Genomic DNA, 22,031 nt, shown 5'->3' on the forward strand with positions numbered 1-22,031 from the left:
TATTGCCAGATGTGTTTGTATTACATTTCCCCATATTTTCATCTAACCGATAATGCTGGCTGAGATACGGGTGGTTGTATTGGAGGGCACTAAATCCGGGAAGGTCATCCTAGAAATATAAGGTGATCAACCAATGGTAAGAAAATTTCTTGGAATAGACAAAATGCTAATTGTGGTCAGGAAAAAAATTCACCGTCCAAACTGTAACTCTTTCTTCCACTCTCCAGAGGGATCTTCCAACTTGACTTGAAACAGAGCATAGGTTGAATTCTACAGCTAACTGGAACCAATGTTTAGTTTTCCTTTTCATTTTTTTTTTAGGACGGTTGAGGTTGGTACACTAAAAAAGGGAGCTTTTTCCCCCCTTTCCACATACACACAGTGGTGCTTTAGAGAGAGTGAAATGGCTGTTTGTTCTTGCAAGAAACCGTCAGTTATGATTCCCACACTTGCCCTCCTGTAACTGAGCATGTTGTATAATCAAACACGGGGAGAGAAAGAAGAAAATATCTGAAATATGAAAGGAAAAAGGAAAGAACACCAAAACTTTCACAAGTTTTGCAAAAGCAGAGTTAGCACTTGCTTATTTTGATTTTAGTGTAGGTATGGACTTTCCTAAAAAGTTGGCATTTCCAGCAAGCCAGCCTGGCCTGAACAAAACAAAACAAATTATTGATCATTGTTAATTTTAATCGAATTTTTTTAAAAAAATGTCATGTTAATCCTAATTGGGTTTGTTTGGGATATTCTATTTAATTTTTAAAAACTTTTGTAATATGTGGTTTTTTAATGTTGTATGCCACCCTGAGTCCTTGGGAGAAGGGCGGCATATAAATCCAATAAATCCAATCCAATCCACTATCTATTTAGAAATGTTTTAAAATCACAAATAAATCTGCACTACATAAATATTTCTAGTACAAACCTACCTTAGGGAAGACAGAAATAGCAGGGAAAGAACTGAGATTCTCCACGGCTTTCTCCAATATGTATTTATATCACCAGTAGCATCATTTTGACTTCATGAATGTAGCTTCTTTTGATTTTAGCTGTACAAAATGTGGACTTGTTTTTTATACATGATCCTAAATAAATAAATGGATTTGTTTTCTGGAACTCCCTCTAAGGAGATGCTCCAGGTCACAGACCATTCAACAGGAAAATGGACAGAGATAACTGCAGCATGTCTAATCTTCTTGCAGGGTTTCCAACAACATTTAATTCTAACATGAGGATGGATCTGTGCCCACGAACCAAGATTGGCCAGGATGATCTACCAGGCAAGTAAACGCAAGTTATTATACATACCTTCCTTCATATGAACTGATATGGAGCAACTTTTTTAAGGGCTGTTTATTTTTGTTCCATAAAGTGAATGCGGCTGAAAGAAGCTGCTTTATACATTATTTAATTATAGAATCATTTATTATTTTCAAGGCGACACACCTTTATATTTCTAATGTGAACTATTAAGAAACTTAACTGCCTTAAATTGAAATTTGAACAGCAGCAAAGTTGAATCAATCAGAAAATACACATCGAAAGAAAAAATTGCAGGGTAAAAAGATCTCACTACATCGTTTTGGGGTTTATTTTTTCTTCTCAAATATTTGTATTCCTTACTTTAGGTTATGACTTAATTTCGCAGTTCCAGCTTGATAAAGCTGCTTCCATAGGCATTATCCAACATGTGGTGGGATCCACATCTTTACAAGTTGCTTACAAATTAGGCACCAAAGCAGACTTCAGGATTCCTACTAGGTAACATTTTTAAATTTATTTTCCTTATTATTTCTATTAAGAGTGTCTATTTATTTGAATGAGCAGCCATTTTGAAAAGAAAGAAATTGTGCAGTCTAGAAAGCTGGAGACTGTGAACTTAGCAGCCATTTTGAAAACAAAGAAATTGTGCAGTCTAGAAAGCTGGAGACCATTAACTTTAACCCCCACCCCAACCATTAAAAGCCAATTGGTTGACTTTGGGCCCATCACTCTGACACCAACTAACCTCACAGGATTGCTGCTGTGGAGAAAATAGGAGACAAAAGTGTGTTGGATATGTTTGCCACCTTGAGTCAGTGTAAAAATAATACAGACAATACAAATCAAAATAAATAAATAAATTACCCTTCTCACGTTGAGGAATAATAGCTACATTTAATATCCTTCTGTACCATTATAGACCTGGAAAATTTAAAGCTATTAATTGAACTACTACGAGTACAAAGAAAGTTACCCGGTAGTTTTGTATACCTGATATAAAGGTACTGAAGATTATGAGAATTTTGAAAGTGTGAGAGCAGAGTTTGTGTGATCATTCTCATATACCCTTCACATATTCACCGAATAGGGAGAAAATCACACAGGCAAACACTACCCTATAGTTCTATCACCACTTTTTAAATGAATATGTCTTAGTTTTTGTTCATTGATATTTATATTCAAGTCTATATAGAATAGAATAAAATAGAATAGAATAGAACAGAATAGAATAACAGAGTTGGAAGGGACCTTGGAGGTCTTCTAGTCCAACCCCCTGCCTAGACAGGAAATATATACATATATACATATACGTATACGTATACGTATACATATACATATACATATACATATACATATACATATACATATACATATACATATACATATACATATACATATACATATATGTTGTATTTTTGCTGATAAATAAATAAAGGGAGACTAGTATAGATCTATTTCAAGCTATTTATCTCTCATCAGCTAGCCATACCCTTACTGGGATTCGAGCTTGTGCTATATTATATCGTAGGCAGACGTCTTAGCCATTAAGCCACAGGCTCTCCTCCTTATCAGCTGAAGCCAGGGAGGAAGGTATATATTTAGTGTCACAACCCCTGGTATGCCCCAATTATGGGAGGAAGCTAACTGCTTCCTTAGCTTAATGGCTAAGACGTCTGCCTACGATGTAATATAGCACAGGCTCGAATCCCAGTAAGGGTATGGCTAGCTGATGAGAGCTAAATAGCTTGAAATAGATCTATACTAGTCTCCCTTTATTTATTTATCAGCAAAAATACAACACAAATGTACAAAAGGCAACAGTAAAAATATTGGGTTTCTGTCGTGATGGACTCTTGTGACGAGCCGATTGACAGATATGGAAGCAGTTAGCTTCCTCCCATAATTGGGGCATACCAGGGGTTGTGACACTACATACATACATATATATATATATATATATATATATATATATATATATATATATATATATATATATATACACACACATATATATATATATACATACATATATACATACATACATACACACACACACACACACACACACACACACACACACACACATCAGTACTTCTATTTTGGTAACTTCTTTCCAAGTATCTATTGGAAATATATAATTGGGAATGAGAAAGCATTCCTCATATTATAAGAGGTCCAATGCTATTTTCCTTACCTTTTATGAAGCATGACTGTGTCAAACTTTCCATTGCCAAACTTTTAATTTATTTTGGAATTAAAAATGAAGCAAGGATATCAGACAGCTTTAAACAAGAAAGGCTATATTCTGATAAAACATGTTTCTGCTCTGCAGAGTAAACCATTTAAACCTTTGAAGTATTTACCCAGCAATCAGAATCCTGTGTTGGCTGTCAAGAGCTCATGAAATCTGGCTTAGTGGGGCATCAAGACTTTCATTTTAAGAGTTAAATTAAAAGGAGGGGGGTGTTCAACCCATGAATTGCAGAAGAGATCTCAAATAAGTTTAGAATGTATTTTCTTCAGATCGCCTAACCTGAATGTGAGTAATACATTGGTCCCTAAATCCAGCTAATAAAGCTGTTATCCCTCACCACACTGCACTATCATTTATTTTTACATGAAGCATGTAATTATTTTTAATATTAGCCTGGGACACAACAGTGGCCAGCTATTATGTGGGGAATGTGTGAGCTTTTCTGTAATTTGTCTAGATATGGTTGAAAGGGCTCTGTTATTTTCTTGAAAGTTAGGTCTTGGACCTACCGCCATCTAGCGGCTGTGGAAGCTTAGTGGCGCTGTTCACCAAAACTGGTGCTGAAAAATGCTCAATTATTGTATTGCTATAACGGCTTTCGGTAGATCAGCTTTTTCCTCTCATTGCATTTGTGCGATTTGTAACTGACTCATTTTAGTGTTGTGGTGGTTTTATTCTTCTTGTTGTAATCCCTAGAAAGAGATGATTATAATTTAGTATGACTGTTGCTGTTTGTTTTAAAAATCCTGACAAATTTCCCCTCACTCACGAGGAATAGCAAAAAGGTAGTTGGAATTATGGCTTAATCCTTAAGATTAAAACTACTACTAACAAAAGAAGGAGTGTAGCAAGCCTCTGTCAGATGCATCCGAATATGAATCTAATCTCTTACAAGCTTTATTTCAGCATCTATTGTGTTTCCTCCACCCCCCTCCCCAGTTTCCAGTTTCCTATTTATCCTCCTGTGTTTCCAACAATAGGCTTTATTTTATTGTTTTTCATGTGTTTCTTTGCAGCATAATAATAATATAAGAATTTCACTGTGTTGAATTTTGCATTGTGAGAAAAATGTTAATGTAAAATTAATTTGGAGGCAGGCTTAGGGGAAAACTGTCATATAGATAAGGGTAAATTCAATTATCGTATTTTGCCAAAATCCCTCATATCAGAATTTATCACCAGAAATTGAAGGGAAAAATAAGAATGCATCTTTATAGCTTCTTACAGGCAACTTAATCCAGAAGAGGTTATTTACAGCTCAGCTTTATTAATTACTGATAGGAATATTTCTTTTACATAGTAGCATTTTTCAAGCAGCTTTGCACATTTATTCCATTCACAAACAATAATAGGTACAAATAAAAGCTACATTTTCAAAACTGAATAGATATGTAGAGTCCCACAATTATTTTAAGGCTTAATTGTATTAAAACAGATTTAACAGAATAACAGATTTGGAAGGGACCTTGGAGGTCTTCTAGTCCAACCCCTGCTCCAGCAGGAGTGGATGTCCAATCACTTCTTCAAACCCTTCAAAGATTGGTCAGTGGGGTAATATTCAAGTATACTTTCCACACATATCCAAACATAAATTTTTAAAATGATTTCTTGAGTTTGAACAGACTGCAATCTTTGAGAGGAAAAAAGACTGAAGGATATATTTGCAAACATGAATTGAAGAATGTAAAGCCTTTTTTCTTTATTGCAAATTCTCTCATTTTTCCTGCAGGTCTTTGTTATGAGTGGAATGCTTGCTTGCTCTTTTCATAATCGTTCTCATTAAAAGCTCGATTAGAAACACTGCATTCTACCAAAAGCTAAAAGATTAATAATGGAATTCTGCAGCAGTCCTGTTAAGACTGTAAAGCCCTTGAGTTAATATGAAAAATTGGATTGCACAAGTCGTATATCAAACAGTAAACCTCCTAATGGATTGTTTGCAATCTTCCAAAAAGAATGGGATTTTTTTGGGGTGGGGTGGGGAGAGTCTTGGAACTTAGTTGTAAAGGAGTTGATGAATTCTATGGGTTGACATTTATTTATTTATTTTAATTTATGTGTCACCTGTCTCACTGTTGAGTGACTCTGTGAGGGCTTAGAACATCATGAAAATGGGAATACAGAATAAAACATTAAAACGAAAACTGCAACAAGAATGGGATGGTGCCACAAGAACAAGTATTCAGAGACTCAATTGTCAGTAGACTTTTCTTTAAGGTAGAATAGCAATGCTTAATGCTTTAAAATAAATCTCTTCTACTCATCAATGCTTTAAATGTGGTTGCAACGTTCTTCTCTTGTGACAATGTATAGGGCTGCAGCATTTCATACTTGAGTATGCCTCACTTATGCCTTGACAGCATTTTATTTTTGATCAAGGGCTCATATAGTCTAGTGATTGAAAAGTGCTGAACAATTACTGAGTCCAGTTTTTAAAATGACATTAACTAAAATACTAATATAAGTTCCATTTATTTCTCTACTTCTGAGTTTGCTTCTCTCTTCTAAGTAACATATTTTTTAAAATCATTGTTCGTGATATTACTAGACGTAGTGAGCATATATAAAAATAATTTTAAGGAGTAACTATGGAGAATTTAGAGGGCACTAAAAATATCAGGATTAGAATGAGGGTGTTGTTTGTACTGTTTATTAAAAGAGCCTATTCTGTCTTCGTGGAAGCTTGCAGTTAATTAATGTTACTTCATCTGTCTTAGCTTATTTGTTATGAAATATTCTAATAAATAAAATAAAATATGTTTACAAATGCTGCATCAGGAGTAGGCTAATAAATGCTAACATGTATATTCAGTATTTGTTAGCATTGGCAAGATTCCTTTCAGAATAAATATTTTTTTGATTATTACTGACTGCTTCCAATTTGCATATCTCCAAGGAAACCTTGAAAACTAATAAAAACCAGAAGTTTATCTGTTTTGTTTTTCTTTTCATCCAATAAATAAATTAACTTCCTATTGCTGGTGCATTTTCCAGCAAGGACTGGGCATAATATAAATTCATATAGCCTGAATTTATAGCCTGAAAGAAGTGACATATATTTTTCCAGTTAAACTAAGGGTATTTAAAGTCATTATTTCAGTATGTGAATCCAAGGTTTGGATTTCAGCCATAATCCTTGAGGGAAAATGATTGAATGTTAATCTGGTATGTATGTGAGACAGCACTACCACTGTACGAGAAAGAGAGAAAAGTCCCACTATCAATCTGGCTGATTCAATTGTCCAAAATATGAAATACTATGATCATCTAACATGATGCTATGCTGAGTCATATGAAGGGATTCTTATGAACTGATGCATGGAGTTGTGATTACTTCTTTGTTTCTTCAATTGATTTATTAATATGGGAAAGACTAGAAGGAGAAAAGGAAGTAGGTATAGCATAGAGGAGCAAGGATGTGTTTATGGGTGTATAGGAATGTATAGTGAAAGAAAAGTAACCATAATGTATATTTGAGTGTATGTATGTATGCATATTTGTCTAACAGGTATAGAAGAGAATATTCAAACAGATACAGACTGATATGGAGGCAATATCCATATGAAGGAAGTAGCAGCATGCAAAACATTTAAAATTCCACCTCTTTTTAAGTGAAGCACGCTGGTTTGAATTCAGATCCCTTGTTTCAAGTCCAAAACAGCCTGTGTGGAAGATTTTGAATTCGAAACATTTTGTGTAGAAGAAAGCCCTTTTGCACTTTTGCACATAAGCTTATGTGTCTTTTGCAAGTTGATCACAATAAGCGAAGAAATTAAACGTCTTCAACCTTGTTTGAGGTGTAATTTTATCCAGTGGTCCTTTTGATCTCTTTGATCTCTGTGCCTGAGATGATGTCTGTGCCAGACATCGCTACAATTACCCTCTAGCATTTACAATTAAACTGTAATGCTGAGTCAACTATTTTGCATTCTGAGGAAGTGAAGTACCTAAACACTTAGGCCAATGACCATGTTTGGCTAGTTTGAAACTCAGAGAAAGCATAGCTAGAATCTAAAATATATTTGTAATGATTACAGGAAAAAAAATTACTTTGCTTTTGTGGCATGATATAATGATTAAGGTATTGTATCATCTTTAAATCAGATGTGGGTTGCTTCCGGTTCGACCTTGTTGGGCCGAACCGGTAGTGAAATTCGGGCCTGGGTCGCAGAACCAGCAGAGACCCAGGCTTGCTACGCCCCCTGAACCGTTTCCCGCGCTGCTGCTGGGCCGCCACGATTTTGGTTTTTAGTAACTGCACATGTGCAGTTCACTGTAAATTGTTCACTGCAAATTGAAGAGCAATTTACATTGAACAGCGCATGTGTGCACAGCGCGTGTCTGATGCGCAGGTTGTGGTGGTTGCGAATCGGTAGTAAAACTGGCAGCCACCTACCCCTGCTTTAAACCCACCAGAAAAGTGCAATGTGTGATTTTGGACGAATCATTTTCCAGCCCAATGTACTTCACAGGCTTGTTGTATCGAAGTGAAATGAAGTGAAGGGAGACATGCCTGTGTGAGTTCATTTGAGATCCTGAAGCACAGGCCAGGTATAAATCTAACAAATTAAAATTAATTAAAAAAATGACTGTCCAGCTATTCTGTTTACACGCAAGGAGTCCACTGGGATTTGAGGACCAGAATGAAGAACGTATAGACTCTAGCTAAGACCGCTTAGTCCTGCATTTTGCAAATAAAACCAATTGCATCTGTGCTGAGTTGGATATCACATTCTAAATAATATTAAAAAGTATGCACCTAAGATGTTTTGCATTTGTAGAAGTTGGGGACACAAACAGATTACTGCCAATTACCTCCAATAGACTGATTAGATCCCACAGATTAGGCCTCCTCCGAATTCCATCCGCCGGCCAATGCCGACTGGCGACTACCCGGAGGAGAGCCTTCTCTGTGGCTGCTCCGACCCTCTGGAACGAGCTCCCCGTGAAGATTCGAACCCTCACCACCCTCCAGGCCTTCCGCAAAGCCCTTAAAACCTGGCTGTTCCGACAGGCCTGGCTAAAGATCTTTTGCCCCCCCCTCGAATGGTATGGTTGTTGTGTGCTTTTAAATTGTGTATTGTTCTGTTCATCTTTTTTATCTCTTATCTGTACCCCCTTCCCTGACTTGGATTGTGAGCCGCCCTGAGTCCCCTTCGGGGAAAAGGGTGGCATATAAATGCAATAAATTCAATTCAATTCAGATATTCTTTGAGAACTAATGCCTACCCACCTGCGTATGTGCTAAATTCTTCCACATATTTTCTTACAAAAGTCTGCTAGAACAAGGTTGGGTGTCAGAAATAAGAAATGCTGTTTTGGAAACAATAAAACTGATTTTTCAGTTTGGGATGACTTACATACTCATGTCTTACAGTTGTGATGGCGAACCTATGGCAGGCATGCTACAAGTGGCACGCAGAGCCATATTTGCCGGAACAGTAGCCCTCAGCTACGGCGCGCATGCACATTCTGGACAGCTGAGTTTCGGCCTTCTGGAGGCCCAGGGGAGGCCATTTTTGCTCTCCCTGGGCTTGAGGAAAGCCTCCAGAGCCTGGGGAGGGCAAAAACTCCCCCCCCCCTGCATGGGGGGGGGTCATGCATGCATGGGGGTCAGGTGTGCATGCACAGGTGGGTGGAAACGCATGTACGTTTGATAGTGCGCAGACACAATTTTGGCACACCTTTAGAAAAAGGTTAGCCATTCATGAAGACACCACAGGGGGAAAAAGTAACGCATACATAAGAACCAGAGGAGAAATGGATTAAGGTTAGGGTTACTGAAGTGCAAATGGTTCCTGTAGTCTGCATTTTTTTCTGGAAATCCGTTCATACATGCATACCATTCAAAGGGTGTTCATTCCAAAGTGCATAGCTAAATGATTATGGAGATTCTCAGTCATCCATGTCACTAAAGACGCTTTTTCAGGAGGCACCTGGACTTTCTAGTTTTTGCTTTGAAGACATTTCACTTCTCATCCAAGAAGCTTTTTTAGCTCTGACTGGATGCATGACCAGTCAAAACCGCGCTCGACTAAACCGCGCCCGACTAAACCGTGTCGCTGACATCATCAACAGGGCGACAACAGCCAGCGCGGAGAAAGAAGGGCGCTTTAAATAGCGCTTTGAAAGCAAGCCGATTCAACTTAAGGTAAGGGTTAGGTTTAGGGTTAGGTTTAGGGTTAGGTTTAGGGTTAGCTTTAGGGTTAGGTTAAGGGTTAGGGTTAGGTTTAAGGTTAGGTTAAAGGTTTGGGTTAAGTTTAGGGTTAGGTTAAGGGTTAGGATTAGGATTAGGATTAGGTTTAGGGTTAGGTTAAGGGTTAGGTTTAGGGTTAGGTTTAGGGTTAGGTTTAGGGTTAGGTTTAGGGTTAGGGTTAGGGTTAGGTTTAGGATTAGGTTTAGGGAGGTTAGGTTTAGGTTTAGGGGTTAATTTTAGGTTTAGGGTTTACAGCGTGCTTCTGTCTCCGCGCTGTTGTCGCCCTGTTGATGGCGTCAGCGACGCGGTTTAGTCGGGCACAGTTTAGTTGAGCGTGGTTTTGTCTGTGAACTGACTGGATGTTGGTGAGTCAGAGCTGAAGAAGCTTCTTGGATGAGAAGCGAAACATCTTCAAAGAAAAACCAAGGAAATCCAGTTGCCTCCTGAAAAAGCACTTTTGGGACAATGGAAAACAGGAAGGACAGATATTCAGGGAGTGAATAGTATTGGAATGCAGACTTCAACTAAAGCAAATCTGAAGAATCTGGTACAGCCAGGGGGGAAAAATCTGTTTTAATTGTATATTATTTCATCCAAACTACAACTTTGGAAGGGAAAATGATGTAGAACATGGGACAGCTTGATTTAATCAGTAATCTGATTAGCGCTCTTACACAGTACTTTTGGATTCATCCATAGCTCTGTTTTGTTATTGATAAAAGGTTATGAGCTTCTAGGCCTTGTCTGGATTTAATTCTTCCAACAAAGAAAAGCTAATATTATTGAATCTCTGTCAGCCTCTGTTTTGCTGCTTGCTTTCGGCTGCCATTGAAACGGAGAGCGGGGGGGGGGGCATTGTATTTGGGTGGGGATGTGTCAGTGCAGGAGTGACTGTAAAAAGGGAGTTATTCTCACCATCTACTGTGCATGCTGCAGATAGAGGATTTGCCACCAAGGCCAACTGTCCGGCATACCAGCCTGATGATGCTTTTTGAAGATGTCTCCCACGTGACACCTGTGGGGTACACGGATTGGACTATGGGATGGGGTTACCAAGGGGAGGGGGTTGGGTCACATATTGATATTTATGCTTACGCACACTTTTGCCTCAGATCTTGCTTTGCTAGCTACTATCTACTCATGACCAGTAAAAGTACTCTTAATTCTGCAAAATGGAGTCTAGTGGTTTCTTTCTTGGTTACTGAGGGAAGCAGCCCTGACAATCTCTCTCTGACAGTAAAGTGAAATTATTGGTTCATATTCATCATGAGCCGAGGTGGCGCAGTGGTTAGGGTGCAGTACTGCAGGCCACTTCAGCTGACTGTTATCTGAAGTTCAGCGGTTCTAATCTCACCGGCTCAAGGTTGACTCAGCCTTACATCCTTCCGAGGTGGGTGAAATGAGGACCCAGACTGTGGGGGCGATATGCTGACTCTGTAAACCACTTAGAGAGGGCTGAAAGCCCTATGAAGCAGTATATATAAGTCTAACTGCTATTGCTATTGCTATTGGGATGAATCTATTTGCTAATATTGTCTTTAGGTAGTGGTTTCTTGATCTTTCTTTGAAATGATAATGTACCTCAATGTCAAGTCAACCTAGTCAACAGCCTGTTCTATTTGCATTTTTATAGATCCTTGTATCCTCGAGGACTACCAGATCTATACTCCATTCTGACCACATTTCGGATGACTGGGGCTACAGTTCGGAAATCCTGGAGCCTATGGCAAGTTTTTGATTCTTCTGGAAAGGAGCAAGTTGGACTGAAGCTTAACGGACAAGCGAAATGTCTTGACTTCTCATATAAAGCAATTGATGGAAGTCTCCAGACAGCATCGTTTTTGGATTTACCTTATCTTTTTGATTCCCAGTGGCATAAAGTTATGGTCGGTATAGAAAAGAATTCCGTCACACTTTATATCGACTGTGCTATGATACAAACTTTAGCCATAAAACCAAGGGGGAAGATCAATATTGATGGCTTTACCACATTGGGAAAACTGAAAAATAATCCTCAGATTTCAGTTCCGGTAAGTTGTAAACATTTCCCTTCACAGCAAAAAGGTTTTTCAATTTTTAAAGAAATTGTATATGGTAATAGAGGATAAGAGTATACTATGCTTCAAATGGAACAGTAAGAAATGGTTCAATAGTTTTGACATCATAAAGAAAGAGTATCACTTAATAAGGTATAAAGGCTGAAACATCATTATAACTTCATTATAACTGAAATGGTTAATGGTTTATTTTATTAATCCAATTGAATGAATTTTCTCTAATCATCATCATCTTTTAATCACCCCCATAATCCCTTGCAGTGTGAAGTCTGAATGGAGCTGACTATTTACTGGCTGGATGCCCTTCCTGTCCCCAATGCAGAGTTACATTCAGCAGATATATTACTCATCTTGCCCAGCGATAGAAATATCTGCCTCTATCTAGGATTGAACTCACAGCCTCCTGATTGTGAGGCAAGAGCTCCACCTTTAGGCCACTGCACCACAATTAATTTTCTCTAATGAATTGGTAAATATGACAGTATACCGGTTGTCGTTGACTTATGACCCCAATCGAGCCCCCAAATTTCCATTGCTAAGCAAGTCAGTGGTTAAGTGAGTTTTGCTCCATTTTATAACCTTTTTTCCTGCCACAGTTTCCAAGAGCAGCTGTTAAGTGAACCATGCAGTCATTAAGTGAATCTGGCTTTTCTCATTGACTTTGCTTGGAGCTGGAAAGATTATAAATGGTGATCATATGACCATGGGACAGTACAACTGTCATGAATGCATGCCAGTTTCCAAGCATCCACATTTTGATCAGGTGACCATGGGGATGCTGCAACACAGGGGTGGGTTCCTGCCAGTTCTAACCTCTTCTATAGAAGAGGTTCCACAAATCTACCATGCTGTTTAGAACCGGTTCCGGCTCCCTCCCTTCACCCGTCCGCACATCATCAAGATGAAGAGTGAGAGTAGGAATTCTGAGAGTTGAAGTCCACAAGTCTTAAAGCTGTCAAGTTTGAACACCCCTGGGGTTTTTTCTAAAGGGTGAGGGGTGCACCCTTGTAGCTTGATAGCTTTAAGACTTGCGTGCTTCAAATGCCAGAGTTTCTGAGCCAACATTTTGGTTGCTAAGCAAGAACGTTGTTCAGTGAGTTTCACCACATTTTACAAGTTAGCCACGCCCACCTGGTCACATGACTGCCAAGCCACTCCCATCCAGTCACATGGCCAGCAAGCCACTCCCACAAAGCAGGCCACACCTACAGAAGAGGTTCTAATTTTTTTTTGAAACCCACCACTGCTGCAACAGTCATGTGAAAAATGGTTGTAAATCACTTTAAGGTCATGAGTTGGGTTGGATTGGAGTGAGGTGAGGTGGGGATAGAATGTCAAAAAAAGGTAATATGAAAGTTATAGTTTTAAATGGTTGTAAGTTGAGGACTACCTCTTCGTATTAATCAGGCTAAGAAGGCTGACTCTGCCTTGCAGTTCCCTGTCTTTTGGTTGTTACTATAAATACATTAGGGACACGGTGACTCAGTGGCTAAGACACTGAGCTTGTCACTCAGAAAAGTTGGGAGTTCAGCGGTTCGAATCCCTAGTGCTGTGTAACGGTGTGAGCTCCCATTACTTGTCCAGCTTCTGCCAACCTAGCAATTTGAAAGCATGTAAAAATGCAAGTAGAAAAATAGGAACCACCTTTGGTGGGAAGGTAACAGTGTTCCATGCGCCTTCAGCGGTGACTCATTGGCTAAGACGCCGAGCTTGTCAATCAGAAAGGTTGGCAGTTCAGCAGTTCGAATCCCTAGTGCTGTGTAATGGAGTGAGCTCCCATTACTTGTCCAGCTTCTGAAAAATAGGAACCACCTTTGGTGGGAAGGTAACAGTGTTCCATGCGCCTTCGGCATTTAGTCATGCAGGCCACATCACCACGGAGATATCTTGCGGACAGCGCTGGCTCTTTGGCTTTGAAACAGAAATGAACACCGCCCTCTAAAACCCGGGAATGATTAGCATGCATGTATGATGGGAACCTTTACCTTTATAAATACATTTTTTTTTAAAGTCTGAAGAAGTGAGCCTCTTCGATCCAAGGAGGCTTGTCCCATATTGCATGAAACTGTAAGAGGGAGGTACTAGCTCATACTAAAGACGCGTGGATTCCCCTCTTCATTCTTTTCCAGTCATGCATTGACAAGAGGAGAAAGTGAAGAGTAAGTTAATTACAGACCAATCTGTGTAAAATTAGTTACACCCTATAATTGGAACCTCACCAATTAGGCATGGGAAGCACAAGGCATGTATATATGTGATTGCTTTTTACTTCTTCTGACGATACCTGAAAACAAGGAGAATATTCAAATATATTAAATATGATTTTCAACGTGCATCCATGAATAAAGTCTTTTTGGCATCAGGAGCAGCCCCAAATGATTCAAAATCTAGTTATTTGCAGGCATTGTGCAATGAGAATGTGTAAGGAATGTAATAGAATATTATCTAAAAATCCCAGAATCTGGAGGGAAATGAAAGCAAAATCACTGACAATTATTGTATGAAATATTAAAAAAACACACCAAGAATAAAATTGTAAATGCTTCAGAGAAAAGCAACTTTCTTATTATCTTTTTTGACAGTCTGTCCCCACCTCACCCCAATCCCGCCCAACTCAAATCATGACCTTATTTTATATGAACTGAGTTTTCAGGATTCCAGTTTGATAAGGCATTCCATTTTTTTAATCCCAAATAAACTTTCATCTTTATTTGATATTCTGGAAGAAAATGAACCATAAAATAACATATTTTCCTCTATCCATCAAATATAACTTGAATTTAACAAAGTCATTGACAGCATATTCATATAGCATTAGAATTCTAGTTCTCCAAAGGGGAACAATGGCATGATTCTTTCTGGAAGAATTCATCTGGAAAGATATTACTTGTATAAAGTGGAAATATACACAAGCCTAGTTTTTTTTTAAAAAACTCAATAGGACTAAATTATTAAAAATTGCTAGTTTATTTTTTTTATACATCAGTGTTCTGACCCCCCCTTCTCCACTCGTTCAAAGACGACAGGCAGACAGACTTAAAAAAATTTAAAAGGAAAGAACTTTATCAGCCTCGACTCACACTGGCTGCGAGCCCAAAAATAAACATAAATAAAGTCTCTGGCAAGAAGATAACAGAATGCAAAACAAAATCTCTTACAAAGCAATTCACTTCTCCAAGTGTCTCTTTGAATCAGGGTTACAGAAAGCAAATCACTTATCCAAGTGTCTCTCACAAACAAACCACGATCGATGAATGAACGTTGACTTCTGCAACCAGGGCATGGCACCATCCTTTTATCTCCAAAAGACGACACTAACGAGCCCCAGCTGCATTGTTAATCTTGCATCCCGACTCAACTCACAGCAAACTTCTGCTGAGTCACAACACATCAGTATGCGAAAAGTGTGCATGAAAGGGAGCTGCTCAGACTGTGTGAAACAAAACTGTGGACTTTTTTTGGCATTATTTGTGGTCTGGAGAGTTAAGGCACACAAAGGGTGTTCTAACATTCTAGATCATGGGTGTCAAACTCGCCGTATCACTTTGCCATCATGTGGCGTATCGTGACATTTCCCCCCTTCACGGAGCTGGGGTGGGTGTGGCCTCTATATGATGCATCTGACCCACTGGCTGCCAGTTTGACACACCTGTTCTAGATGCCTAAGGTAACAGTGCAGTCTTTAACACTCTAATTCCAAAACTGGATCCTGTCCCTGGTAATTTGGGAATGGACTTCTTGACAGGGTGTTTAACATTTGAAGTGACCTTCAAGGTAACCAAAGTAAAGTTGTCAATCAAAGCTGATAAAAATAAAATGAAATAAGCTAGGGATTTTATCCTTTGGAATTGAATAGGCAAGTACAACTTACAAGAGCAGATTTTCTTCAAATAAAATACATTATAGAATTAGCTTTTTAGTCCTTTGGTTAAGTCATATATATTTCTGCAAATTAGTATTTTTGGTAGGAATGAGTATGGTAAATAATATTCTTGGAAATGGTCCTTAAAGGTGAATGTCTAAACAAAGACTTGGGTTGTTAGCATTTCCTAAGCTTCATGTAAGAATTAATCATGTACTTCATGTAAATACAGGTAGTCCTCAAGTTATGACTATAATTGAGCACCACAATTATGGTCGTAAGTTGCAACTCTTGTTAAAGTGAACCATCAAGTGACCAGACCCAATTATACAATCTTTATTGCAGCAATTGTTAACCAAATGTGACGGTTGTTAAGTAAACCCATTGTTTCTTATGGGGCAGGTTTCCCCCCCTTCCCCAGAAACCACTAGTAAAAGTTGGTTTCTGGAAAAAGCGTGACAAATTGTGGTCATGTGACCACGAGGCATTGCAAATTGCCCTACATGAGGCCTGCTTGCCAAGAGCCCAAAATTCAGTCACATGATCATTGGAGGGGGAATGGAACAGTTCCTAAGCAAATGATCATATGTTGAGAACTATCTGTATTGGGGGGTATGTTTGTGCTTTGGAAGTATTGTTTTCATGTGGCCAAGCTTGTATTGCTTACTTTTACCTCTGCTGTTACGATCTGTTCCAGCCATTGTGGTCCAGAGTTCATCCTCTGAGCGTGAAGATCTTGTTTCAATTTTTAATTTATAATTGCCAGAGAGTTGGTCATCTCTGCTTCCCAGCTTCAATTTCCTATTTGTGAATGGTGTCAGTTATTAACTATATCACAAAACTGTGAGGACAGAAGTGAGGAAGTCATACAATTCTCATGCCCCAGGCTTAAGGAAAGGATACCATCAAAGCAATACCTTACCAGCCTTAGAGGGGTTCTATTGCTGAATGATGATGATCAATAATCAAGTATCAGTTTTATAAAATTTCTCTTTTTCTTGCTCTCTTCTCAGTTTGAGATTCAGTGGCTGATGATTCATTGTGACCCCCGGCGCCCTCAAAGAGAAACGTGCAGTGAACTTACAATCAGGAGCTCGGTAATCTTAAGGGCAAAGCTTACTTTTCAAGTTTAGAATACAGGTAGTCCTTGGTTTACGACCATAATTATGCCCAAAACTTCTGTTGTTAAGCAAGACATTCGTTAAGTGAGTTTTGCCCCATTTGATGACTTTTCTTGCCACCATTAAATAAGTGAATCACTGCAGCTGTTATTCACATGGTTGTTAAGGGGATCTCAGGATCCTGGAACACAGCAAAGATCATAGATATGAACCAGTGGCCAAGCATCTGAACTTTGATCACATAAGCATGGGGATGCTGCAAAGATTGTAACCATGAAAAACAGTTGCATTTTTCAGTGCCGTAGTAATTTTGAACCGTCGCTACATGCACTGTTGTAAGCTGGGGTGGGTTGCTGGGGATTCACAGGGGTTCAGGAGAATCTCTAGCTAAGATTCTGTGCAGTTTGGAGAACCCCCAAATCTCACTCCTGGCTTGCCCCGTCCACCCTGCCCCACGCCTCCCGGGAGTCCCCACAAAGCCCGTTTTAGATGCAGGTAAGTGCAGGGCACAGGTGGAGACTTTGGGAGGGTGAAAAATGGGCCTAGCGCAGTGTTTCTCAACCTTGGCTACTTGAAGATGTCTGGACTTCAACTCCCAGAATTCCCCAGCCAGCGAATGCTGGCTGGGGAATTCTGGGAGTTGAAGTCCAGACATCTTCAAGTGGCCAGGGTTGATAAACACTGGCCTACCGGAAGTTTGGGAAGGCCGGAAACAGGCCTATTTCTGTCCTCCAGAGAGTCCCCGGAGCCATTTGCATTTTTGCCGTCCCGGAGGCTCGAAAAAAGCCTCTGGATCCCCGTCTTGGTGCAGGAGGCCGGCTAGGCCCTGTCCATCATGGCCACACCCACCCAGCAACCGGGCAGAGAACCCCTTGCTAAAATTTTTGAAGCCCACCCCTGGTTGTAAGTCGAGGATTACCTGTATTCAAAATGCCATAATATATTTCCCTTTGAAAGCAGAGCTTTAAAAAAAAAAGTAATTCAGGATGGGAATGTCCTCTCCTTGCCCGACTGAAGCCCTTCGCAGCACCGATGAAGGCAGGAAGCGCTCCCAGAAAGTGCACAATGCTAAAAGCAGACCAAAGGGTTAAAAAGCTGGAGTCATTCAATCCCTCCTTTCTAGACATCAGGTTTCCCTCCAGTCTAGCTACCCTCCTCCACCACTCATCTGTGCAATAGCTGCGCTTTTTGCCGGCTGTGCAATTTGGAGGTATTTGGAGAGTCTGTGTTCTTCAGTCACCTTAAAACCCATCTGTGGCCATCGAAGAAGTAACCATGGCTAGCTCAGGCTCCTGCACAAAGTTTCCCTGGCTCTTGTGGATTTGTCTGCAAGCCATTTGCCTTTGTCGAGCACAAGTGAGTTTTGCTTAACTTTTTTTTGTTATTCATTTCAGATAAGCCAGACAATCGTAAAGGTAAGTCTTAAAACAGAAGGATTCCTATTCAATTGAAGCATCTATCAACTACTTGCTGTTTGATTCTCCTTTGGGTTGTCAACCAATTAAAACAATGTGTATATTTCTAGTGATGCTGCTCTATTGGAAGAAGGTATGTGGTTATGCCCAGCTGGAGAGTTTCCTAGAGGAAGCCTCCGTAAAATAGATTGCTTGACATATTATAGTTTGAACCTGCACTGAGTTATTTTTCCTAGTTGGCGCGGCTTCACAGGCATCCTCTACATAATTCAGAGTAATCTAATTAAGATCAACAAGTATGAATAGTTTGGGATTCATTCTACGGTACCGATTTTGATGCTTCCCTGCCCCAGATTATATTTAGTACCCTTCTGCTTTAAACCAGAATTTTTAGTCCAGGGAAGCTCATTTGTTTTAATTCCGTGCAATCCACAAAGGAGGCATCCTTCGGATTAAGTTAGGTGGGTTAATTATCACTTCAGCTCCCTAAGCACTTCTTATAATTACAAACAGGATAAGAAAAAAAGGGATCCTTTCCTCCACATTTATCTGTGACGTGGGCTTCCAACTGATCTTAGTGATTGTGAATATAGAGCCAAAATTGATTTTAAAAAATAATAATAATTACCTTATAGTGATATACACAAGTAACGGTACCAAGATAAATAAATGGAAGAAAGTTGAATGTGGAATAAGGCACTTTTCTGCGCGAAACACAGAATGGGAAATTTTCTGTGAGTTTCACTGGGCTCACTTATTTGAGATTCTGAAGAGATGATATGTTTCCTTATAACAGTCATTCATTGTTTTGTGAAAGAATTCTCTAGTGACTGAAACACTGTACAGCAGAATCACATATATACAAGCATTCTTTTATGGGCTTACATTAAAAATAGATGAAAAGCTCTCCTTTTTTTAAAATGAGGAGCCGAGGTGGCGCAGTGGTTAGGGTGCAGTACTGCAGGCCACTTTAGCCGACTGTGATCTGCAGTTCAGCGGTTCAAATCTCACCGGCTCAAGGTCGACTCAGCCTTCCGTCCTTCCGAGGTGGGTGAAATGAGGACCCGGACTTTGGGGGCAAGTTGCTGACTCAATTTGCTAAAAAAATTTGTAATCCGCTTAGAGAGGGCTGAAAGCCCTATGAAGCGGTATAGAAGTCTAATTAATAAATAAATAATAAATAAATAAAATCAAGTCTTCAAAGAATGACAGAATATCAGCTGAGAGTTTCCTAAAAACTATTGATGTGTAATAAATGTATTTCTCCAAAATGAAATGCTAATCTTTTGAAGCACAATGAGCAAATCCAACAGATTTGTCACGACTTTTATTTGCACAAACTCAAGTTGGCTTTTTCAGACACTAAAAAGAAAAAAAATTCTACCTTGTTTTTAATAAAGAAAATGAATGTGTACTATGCAGCCTTATAGCTGATTGCGAGGTGAAGCAGCTTACTTTGCAAGCTACAATAATGACTCTTCTGCGTAATGTCCGAATTAAAAAAAAAACCCTTTAAACTACTGGTTGTGAGACTACTGTCTAAAGCGGAAATTCTCACATTCTGAAATTAATAGAAAACTGCTTTTCCTCTCAGTGTGAAGGTACAAAAAAGGGCCTGTTAGAAAATCATAGAGCCTCTACTGTGAAGTCAGAATTTCATCACCAAAAGAAAACAGTGTGTCTTATAGGCCTTGACTTCCCTCCCCTAAATTATTTTTTGAAAATGAATAGTTTGGAATTTTCCAAGCCTCTTGGGGCTTATAAAAGTAGTTTGAAGGAAAGGAAGGAAGGAGGGAGAGAGGGAGGGAGGGAGGAAAGGAAGGGAACAAGGGAGGGAAGGAAGGTTTTATTAAGTCTGGATATCAGCTACACAGTAATGACAATTTTACTTAAATTCATTCGTGCAGGAGCATTTTATTTTCTCTATCACAAATTGATTTCCCATTTTACAAGGGAGTGACGTTAATGGGGCACAATTTTAATCCACACGACAGTGGATTATTATTAATCTACAGTGAGAAGACACCTTCTTTTCCTGTTTAGAATGAAATTGAATTGAATTTATTATATTTCTATGCCGCCCTATTCCCAGAAGGGACTCAGGGCGGCTGAATGAAAAATCTAAATGGAAATCTAAAGCATAAAGCATTTCATTCCAAGGTTATTGCCTTAAGGGGCGCTTTCCATTAGGATTTACTGTAAATTGGTGGAGAATCTCAGTCATCCAGGTCACAGTTGTCTCAAAGATGTTTTCCCCCCTTCAAAATACACCCAGACAGCTTTGTTTTTGTGGAAGAAGAAGAAAACATTGTGCTTCTCATCCAAGAAGCTTCATCAGTTTCAGAAGCTGAAACTGAAGCAGAAGCTTCAGTTTCAGCTTCACCCAGAAGCAGGCCTGGGGATAAGACTTTACTCTCGCCCCTCCCGAATGCTGAATGAATGTTGGGTTTTTACTGCTAATTATTTTTAATCACATTTTCTTTTTGTGTTTTGTCCTGCACTCCCCCCCCCCTATTATTGTAAGCCGCCCTGAGTCCCCTCAGGGAAAAGGGCGGCCTATAAATGCTTAATAAAATGAAAAAAATGAAATGAAATGAAGCTTCACCCCACCATCAAAACTGATGAAGCTTCTTGAATCAAACTACTACTACTACTACTACTACTACTACTACTACTACTACTACTACTCCTTCTCCTTCTCCTTCTCCTCCTCCTCCTCCTCCTCCTCCTCCTCCTCCACCTCCACCTCTACCTCCACCTCCACCTCCACCTCCTCCTCCTCCCTACTCCTTCTCCTCCAGGAATAAAAACAGACTAGTAGCCTTTTGAAGGAAAAAGCACCTTTGAGATTTACTGTAGACATAGGCATAAATTCTGTCTTTGCTCACTTCCACTCACAGAGATACATATATCTGCATGCACATCTGTCCCCACACACCATGTGTCAATCTGTACATCTCGGATTGTAATTACTCACATTTGTCATGAATTACTATCACACAGATTAGAGCAGGAACATATTAGCCAATCAAGTAAACTGAATTTGATTAGGTTAGTCAGAACATCTTGTTTTTGGTTCTCAATTGGTCCTTCCCCCTTTTATAGGATGGTTTGAGTTGTTCCTTCTTCCTATTTAAACAGTTCTTTTTATTCCTTGCCAGAGAGGCCCTCCAGGTCCACAAGGCCCCCCTGGCCCCCCTGGCCCTCCAGGTGTTCCTGGCATTGATGGCATAGATGTAAGTATAGCTTGTGCTGCGTGGTGACAGGCAGCATTCAAGACATTCCTCCTCCAGTATTATACAATGACACTGCTGTCTCTCTGAGTGTATTTAGCGTGCAATACATTTGGGCCAGGGGTGGGTTTCTCGCCCTGTTCCAACCGGTTCGGTTGGAACGGGGCCGGCGGCGTCCTCGTGCACGCGCGTGGTGCACGCATGCGTACTAGCGTCTGTGTGACGCTCCAGCTGCTCCTGGAGGATCGCGCAGGCACTGTATGCGTCCTGCGCATGCGTGGAAGCGCGGAACTCGTCAAAACCGGGTAAGGACCGCGGGCGGGCGGATGCGCCCTTCGCCATTCCCGAAAGTTACTTACTTCCGGGTTCGCCGACCAACCGGTTCGCAGGGACCGCCGCAAACCGGTTGAAACCCACCCCTGATTTGGGCACATCTCAGTCATGACTCATTAACTGGTATTAGGAGGTGCATTCTTTAACCCCAAAACATGAGAACTGATGGTGTGAGCTAGAACAAATTCTTTTCTGCAGCTGGATCAGTTCCATCATATAATCTGCAATTTGCATTAGGGATTCCGCAAGATTAGTATTTATAATATGCAAATTCCATGTTCATTGCAATTCTGTCTA

General features: G+C 39.8%; 1 protein-coding gene across 1 annotated transcript in view; it reads left to right on the plus strand.

Annotated features, from left to right (window-relative positions):
- LOC116523215 (collagen alpha-1(IX) chain-like) overlaps nucleotides 1-22,031 on the plus strand; it is a 116,165-nt gene that overhangs the window by 19,536 nt on the left and 74,598 nt on the right. The window contains exons 5-10 of the mRNA XM_032238303.1: nucleotides 1,203-1,280; nucleotides 1,629-1,761; nucleotides 11,347-11,743; nucleotides 16,646-16,729; nucleotides 18,148-18,168; nucleotides 21,330-21,404. Coding sequence (XP_032094194.1) covers nucleotides 1,203-1,280; nucleotides 1,629-1,761; nucleotides 11,347-11,743; nucleotides 16,646-16,729; nucleotides 18,148-18,168; nucleotides 21,330-21,404 — 788 coding nt within the window. The remainder of the gene's footprint in view (nucleotides 1-1,202; nucleotides 1,281-1,628; nucleotides 1,762-11,346; nucleotides 11,744-16,645; nucleotides 16,730-18,147; nucleotides 18,169-21,329; nucleotides 21,405-22,031) is intronic.

This window comes from Thamnophis elegans, unplaced genomic scaffold (assembly GCF_009769535.1).
Source record: "Thamnophis elegans isolate rThaEle1 unplaced genomic scaffold, rThaEle1.pri scaffold_103_arrow_ctg1, whole genome shotgun sequence".
Lineage (NCBI taxonomy): Eukaryota > Metazoa > Chordata > Lepidosauria > Squamata > Colubridae > Thamnophis > Thamnophis elegans.